The sequence below is a fragment of the Colobus angolensis genome, unplaced genomic scaffold (assembly GCF_000951035.1).
Source record: "Colobus angolensis palliatus isolate OR3802 unplaced genomic scaffold, Cang.pa_1.0 Scaffold209, whole genome shotgun sequence".
In the NCBI taxonomy this organism is placed as follows: Eukaryota; Metazoa; Chordata; class Mammalia; order Primates; family Cercopithecidae; genus Colobus; species Colobus angolensis.
Window position 1 is genome coordinate 622,346 of NW_012115255.1, and position 7,432 is coordinate 629,777.

Genomic DNA, 7,432 nt, shown 5'->3' on the forward strand with positions numbered 1-7,432 from the left:
GAAACCCCTGGGGCTTTCAGGACTGTGAATGCCGGGACCCCATCCTGCAACCGGTTGTATCAGAATTTCTGGGGTGGCACCTGAGACATTGGTGGGTTTTTTCCTTTGAGGTAAAATTCACATATACACTGACATGCACAAGTCTTAGGTGTGCCATTCGAAGAATAGACAGGGGCGTGCACTGGTGCAACCCAAGTCCCATCAAGCTACGGGGCAGCTCGCTCTTGTCCTGGGCCAGTAGATCCCCACTCCCACGCCCCCTCCCCAGACAACCATTGTTCTGCTTATTTTCCATGAGGGGTAGGTTTGGCCTCTTCTAGAACTTTATAGAAGTAGATATTGATGTTTCTTAAAGGCTTCCCAGGTGGTTCTACTGTAATAGACACTTAAGTAGGATATCTGAATCTGAATGGTGCTTTGTTAAAATGAGGTATAAGACACTCCTGGGGTAGTTATGAAGGCAGTATCTTCAAAGAATTCTGGAAGTTTCATCAGAGTTGAGAAGATGGGTTGGGCCCTATCCAGGTGAGCTTGTTTCCTTTCATGCTTTACTCAGTCATTTTCCAGGCCCAGATCATCACTTTTAATTGCACTCAGAAGGAGAGAGATACTCTAGCAAACTAGTTCTAAGCAAATTTAAACAGACAAAATCAGACTTTCATCCTCTCTTATAGCACTTAGTTTTGTGAAATTAAGGCACTCAGCACGTACTGCATGCATTCTGTCTTTCCAAAAATAAGGAAATGTTGCTTGCACATGGTTACACCAAATTGGCAATTGATTTAAAAATGTTTAAACAGACAGAACCAAGTTTGTGAGAGCGTGTAATATCCACAATTTATGTTAATTCTCTATTTAAAAAGAGTAGAAACTGAATATAGACCTTTATTTAAACTGGGTAATTACATGAACAAGTGTTACCTAAACTTCTGTACTACCGTTTCAAAGTAAGAACAATCTAGTTAAGATGTTTTAGCTATAGTGATATTAATTCTGATACAAAATTCTGATTCTAGCAGTGCATAATCTTTGCCCATATAGAAACAATGGATTGCTTTATTTTCTAAAGAGTTAGAAACAAGAGAGGTGAACGTGCAGAAAGGAAAAAACAACAAGAAACTCCTGCACATAATGCAGTGCACAGTACCTTGAGACAGAAGCAAGAGGTCTTGGCTGGATGGAGCAAGGCTGGTCAGCAGGGCTCAGGCCACCTCTCCCAGCTGTCACTACTCAAGGGACCACAGAGCCTAGAGCTAAGATCCGGAGGGGAAGGGGTTCCTGCCCTGTTGAACTGATGGAAGGCTGTGCATGATAGTTAGTGGAATATTAAAATTATATTTCAGCGCTACATCACAGTGTTGGTTGTATCTTTCCTTTGAATAATGTTTCCTATTAAAGGAACCAGAACCCCACTGATAGTATTACAAGACTTCTAACCTGGTGTAGATTGCTATTATGTCTGAATTTAGATAAATTCATACTTTAATGATATTGATATTTGAAATCAGTTTTAATAGTGCACCCAAAGTTTGAGTTGGCATGAGAGAAGGCCACGTAGCTAGAAGCATGAGTTTTTATTCTCCTTTCTTTTAAGAAGAATGTAGATTTTATAAGCGCCAAGAACAACGTAGCAATCTCTGACCTTCTTAGCTTTTCTCTTCCCTGTGTCTGACAGTTCATCACACTGCTTATTTAGTACAGAAAGCAGTGCACTGAAGGATGTCCATTCTAGTAAGTAGCTGACTATGCTTCAGATCCAGGGCGCACCGTCTGCGTTCCTGTGTGAGATGCAGAATGCAAAACGGAGGATCATTTTTTATTGTAGTCTAGGGTACAAGTGTACGAGAGGTGCCCGCTAGTATTTCACAAATGTGTGTGTGTGTGTGAAAAGCACTGAGGATCTTGTTAAAAATGAGAGTGGTTTTCAGTGTTCTCACTACAAAAACCAATTAGCTCTATTTCGCCATTGCACATATTTCAAAGCATCACACTGTACCCACAAGTATATGTAATTTCATTTTGCCAATTAAAATTTCAAAAAAGTTTTTTAAAGAGTTGCTAACCAGTGCTGCTGATTAAACAAACTTAATAACTATAGAGTTCAGTGTTTGTGTAAAGTTTTGTCTCTAAACAGTGCATATGGCCAAATACTGTGCTAATAAATTACTTGAGTGAGTTCTTCATATCCTCCTTCATGTGGCTGTGTTCAACTCATTTTAATTTCAGTTAAGTTCTTTTGTTAGTTTTCAAAAAGAGAATTCTCAAGTTACATCAATTCTCCTCCCCACCAAAAAAAAAAAAAACAAGATTATAAACCCTGGGTTCAGGAAATTTCATTGCACTTTGTATTCCATATCTGTGCCATGGGTACCGTCTTGGCCATGCATCACAGTCACCGGAGGAATAAACAAAGGAACAAGCAAATGCAAATCACAGGCCCTGCCTCCAGAAATCACAGCCCAGAGGCTCAGCGAGTGATGCCAGCTGCGTTTTATAGAAGTTCCGTCCATATCTCTGATGTAAGGCCAGGCTTGAGAAGAGCGTTTCATAAAAGTTCAGTCCGTATCTCTGATGCCAGGCCAGGCTTGAGAAGAACTGCTCTGTAATCGGCATAAACAGAGCCGCTGTGGGCACTGGGTACAGGCCACAAAGTGGCCTGAGGAGAGAGCACTGACTGCACTGCCAGAGGACCTAGGTGAGAAGTGGAGTCAGGAAGGTGCAGTGCAGACATCAGGTAAATGAAGTCAAGTTTAGTTTCTCACTAATGTGTTTCCACTTGTTATTTAGATATTGGATGTGTATCTAAACAGTGTGTGTAAGTATAATCAATTCACGTAAGCCCTAGCTAAAAGTTCTGAGTTATGTGAGAAATATTTGTCCTTTCCTCTACTGTGTTTAGTATGCTGGAGTGACTTCCTATGTTTACAGTTCTTTTAGGAAGAATTATACCATTGGGCAGAGAATCGTCATCTCGTGACCTGAAAAGTTAAAGCATCTATTAAAATAGCGGCCACACCCACTCACTTCCTCTGCAGTATGAACCAATACATTTGCGTGCCTGGTGTTTTGCCTTTGCTTCCTTTAGGCTGTTGTAACATCAGGGACTTTGACTAAGGAAGTAGGCACACTTGTCCTCGTTTCCTAGCTGTTTAGAAATAACATGCGTAGAATCCTATTTTTTCTTCATGTGAATGTAGACTTTTCTGGTGCAATAAATTGAGGAACCTAATTAACTTGCAGGCTAGACTAAGAATTGGAGTTATTACCGAGTAGATCCATGATGCTGAGAAATGGAGATGTCAGTGTGCAGCTGTGCTGTACACAGTGAGTGACACAGATGTTCAGAATCACCTTTTAAACAAAGAATACTGTTATATTGAAATTCGCCATTCATTATCGCTAATTTAAGATGGTCCCTCAAAGGACTTTAGCCATTGATATTGTTTGTAAAATAAGCGATTCTCCCTTATGTCTCTTATTTGTTAATCTAAAAATTAAGTTTTAAAATACCACGAAAAGAAAAAATATATACTCCTCTAAGGATATTATATCAGGTACAACATAATATTTTAAAATTCTCACCTTGTTCCATTAGATGCTGTTTTTCTTTACAAATATCCAAGATTTCTCTTTGTCAAATATGTTAGAAAAAGTGCATCTTTTAATAAACTCTTTGCATACGGTTTCATATATGTCTTTTACATGAATATAGACATGAATTATCAGATTTTGTACCATTTTTTATTCTTTTATTTTCAATAGAGCATTAAGAAGAAGAATACAAACAAACAGGAGATGGGCACATACCTGAGATTCATTGTCTCCCGCATGAAGGAGAGGGTGAGTCCTGCTCAGGGAATCCTTCAAAATATCCCAAAACATATTTTACTGTGGTTCATTCTTTCAAAGTTGAAAGAGCGAGAAGTAACAAATACGTACATAGCAATATGAAGTGTGGAGAGCACCCTGTCATATTTCTTTTCTGCAGTCAACAGTTCTATAACAGGCAGTTAGATTTTTTTTGTCTGTTTTTGACATGGACATTTTGACATAAGCTACATGAGATTAGAAACGTTTACATTTTTGAATGTCATTCATCAGAATGAACATTTTCATTGATGACTCTTTAAGGTAGTTAAGGTAGTTTTTCCAAATAACTATTCTATCACAACTTTAAGGAATGTCATATTAAACTATATAGTAGTATATGTACATTTTTTCTGTTAAGTTTTAAAGTACTTTCTCTGAGATTTTGCTTTAAAGGTAGAAAATCCTGGCCGGGCGCCATGGCTCCCGCCTGTAATCCCAGCACTTTGGGAGGCCGAGGCAGGAGGATCGCTTGAGCCCAGGAGCTCAAGATCAGCCTGGGTAAGATGGCAAGACCCTGTCTCTGCAAAAATAAAAAATAAAGAGATAGAAAGTATTTTGAGCTTTAGGAATTGATGTCTTACCTGCCTTCCTTTAACCACATTTAAATTGATGTACTAACACCCTCTTAGGCTATAGATCTTAATAAAAAGGGGAAGGACAGTAAACACCCGATGTACAGGAGGCTGGTGCACTCAGCTGTGGACGTTCCCACCATTCAAGAGGTAAAGTCGGTTTCTTTTATTTCCATTTCAAATAAATTTTCTTAACTAACAAGTTAAAGAATAATGTAGCAGTTAAGCAGATTTTGGTTCTTCTTCTTTCCTTGAAAGTATACTTTTTTCCGCTTCCTAAAACAAACGACAAGCATAACTACCAAATGAAGCATTATTAATTTGTAAATTTCATGTGCTTACTGTAACACAAATTAGGTGTCATCTTTAAAAGGCCTGGTTCTAAAGATGAGCAACTTACAGCTTCTTGGTCCTTGTTGATTTAAGGAAATGCCTTACAGCCTGGGCAATTTAGTATTTCAGATGTAAAGAATGTTTTCCAGGTTTAGCAGTGGGACCTGAGAGTTCTCTCAGAAAAAAAAAGTAAAGCATAGAACTGATCTGCAGTCTTGGGAAACAATAAAATGAACAACAACAACAACAAAATATGGTTAGAAAAGTTAATTATTCTTAAAGGTCTTAATTTTACTGACTGTAGCTGAGGATTGTTTTAGTTTGTTCATGTCCAGTAACAAATTGCAACAGAATCCAGTAGAACACATAGACATATTTGCAGTCAGGGTTACTGAATTACTACTTTTGCACCTCATGTGTCATGTTGGAAATTTAAAATCTTACGCTTGGTCATTATAGCCTATAGGGAGACCACAGGAATGATTTTAAATCATCCTACAAGTTTCCTTGGTCCCTGAGAAAGACTATAGCTCTATTATTTCAATATAAGATAAGGGTAAATGAAGGTTTTTCCCTTAAAGTAACTGGCAAATCCTGGAACAAAACCAAGTAGTTTTAATTTTACCTCCTACCCCCAGCCATAGCCCCTTCTCCTAAACTGTAAGACCTCTACAGAATATGTAAGAACCCAGACGTCCCTTCTTCCCCCACTGCCTTTACTCCTGCAGGTTCCTTCCTGTTGAAATCCTCTAAGATTTGGCACAGAGCCAATTCAGAATTATAACTATATCTTAGTAGTTACAGTAAACTGTCACAGAGGCTAACAGTTCTGGTTTTCAATCTTGATCTTCCTGTGTTGTAAAGAATGACAGGTGTGTGCTTAGGGTCTCATCACCAGCACTGGCCCAGGCATTCATGCATTATTACAAAGCTTAGCAGCAGCTTTCTACATTGTTGTCAAATGAGATGTTCAAGCCATTAAAGTTCACTCTGATAAACTAATGTAGTATCTGTGTGGCTGCAGGATGTCTGACCTGTCAAGCTTCATTATATTCATTATTAAATATGATATATTCATTATGAAAACCGCAGGTGGAGTTATTGGTTTCTTTTACACACATTCTCTGTCAATACTGTGGGATGGCAGTAGTCATCCTGATGTCATCCTAGAAAAGTCTGCTTATCCTCTGAACTTAGTCCAGACAAGTGTTTTCACTGGTGACTCTTTTCGTCGTTCTGTTTTTGCTCCCTGCAGAAAGTGAATGAAGGGAAATACCGAAGTTATGAAGAGTTCAAAGCTGATGCTCAACTGCTTCTCCACAACACCGTGATTTTCTATGGAGGTTGAATATTTTTGTGTTTTTTTTGTCTGCATTTTTAAACACACCATTTACATTCCATGTTGAACACTATCTTTCATAAAACATTACATTCAAAGAATTAATACCTTAATGATCTATAGTAAGTGATAATGTTAGAGTATAAGGTTAGGAATATCTGGTGATACAGATGATAGAATGGACTGGCCAAACACAAAATCATAGTGTACTAAATGATGAAAACAATTGTTCTTTACAGTTTTATATGTATTTGTTTTAGCTGAGAGGTTTTTTATAAGCACTATGATTAATTCTGATCATTTCCCCAGAAGTATCACATCATCCAAAGGTAAGGTCACTCTCTATACCTAGAGAATTAGTGGTTGTGTTGGATGGGAAGCACAAGCTGCCTGTGTCATTCTATTTTGCTATTGTTATTTTAAATGGCCATTTCGGTTTGAAATGGTAGATGTCTCCTTTTGCAGACTGAAGGAAAAGGACACTAACTTGGAATCTTGTATTTGCAGACTCTTGCTTATAGGTAATATGTTTTTAATTACAGCAGACAGCGAACAAGCTGACATTGCGAGGATGCTGTATAAAGACACGTGTCATGAGGTACTGTTCATTGCCCAATAATTGTACTCTTTCTATAATTGAAATTAATTTATTTCAGGATTCCACACTTATCTACATTTTAATTGTGCCATTTCCTTTAAATGTTTTTTATTGCCGGGCGCGGTGGCTCAAGCCCTGTAATCCCAGCACTTTGGGAGGCCAAGTTGGGCAGATCACGAGGTCAAGAGATCAAGACCATCCTGGCCAACATGGTGAAACTCCGTCTCTACTAATAATACAAAAATCAGCTGGGTGTGGTGGCACATGCTTGTTGTCCCAGCTACTCGGGAGGCTGAGGCAGGAGAATTGCTTGAACCTGGGAGGTGGAGGTTGCAGTGAGCCAAGATAGTGCCACTGCACTCCAGCCTGGTGACAAAATGAGATTCTGTCTCAAAAAATCTTTTATTTTCATGTTTGATGTAGATGGGAAATAATGCAAATAGAAAAATAATTCTTACAAAACTGGGAGTCAGATTTAGTAACTAATTAACTTCTACAAGGGAACTCTCAGCCACCTTCAGGACTGTCGCATACATGCTGCATGCGAATGTGTCTTGCTGGGCAGATATGCAGTAAGCATTACCCTCTTGTAATGAAGGATCCAAATTTGCATCCCTTCTAAACTACATAGGCAAAAAGCAAACCCAACCAAACAACGTACATATTCATACAAAAAATGAAGGCCAGGTGCAGTGGCTCACGCCTGTAATCCTAGCACTT

General features: G+C 38.6%; 1 protein-coding gene across 7 annotated transcripts in view; it reads left to right on the forward strand.

The window, feature by feature from the left end:
* The window catches only part of ZMYND11 (zinc finger, MYND-type containing 11), a 73,503-nt gene that overhangs the window by 51,710 nt on the left and 14,361 nt on the right, over positions 1–7,432 (forward strand). For 3 of the 7 annotated variants that reach the window (XM_011942277.1, XM_011942281.1, XM_011942278.1), the window contains 4 exons: positions 3,763–3,840; positions 4,500–4,592; positions 6,031–6,118; positions 6,657–6,712. In XM_011942277.1, the coding sequence (XP_011797667.1) occupies positions 3,763–3,840; positions 4,500–4,592; positions 6,031–6,118; positions 6,657–6,712 (315 nt within the window). The remainder of the gene's footprint in view (positions 1–3,762; positions 3,841–4,499; positions 4,593–6,030; positions 6,119–6,656; positions 6,713–7,432) is intronic. The other 4 variants (XM_011942280.1, XM_011942282.1, XM_011942279.1 and 1 more) reach the window with 2 other exon arrangements.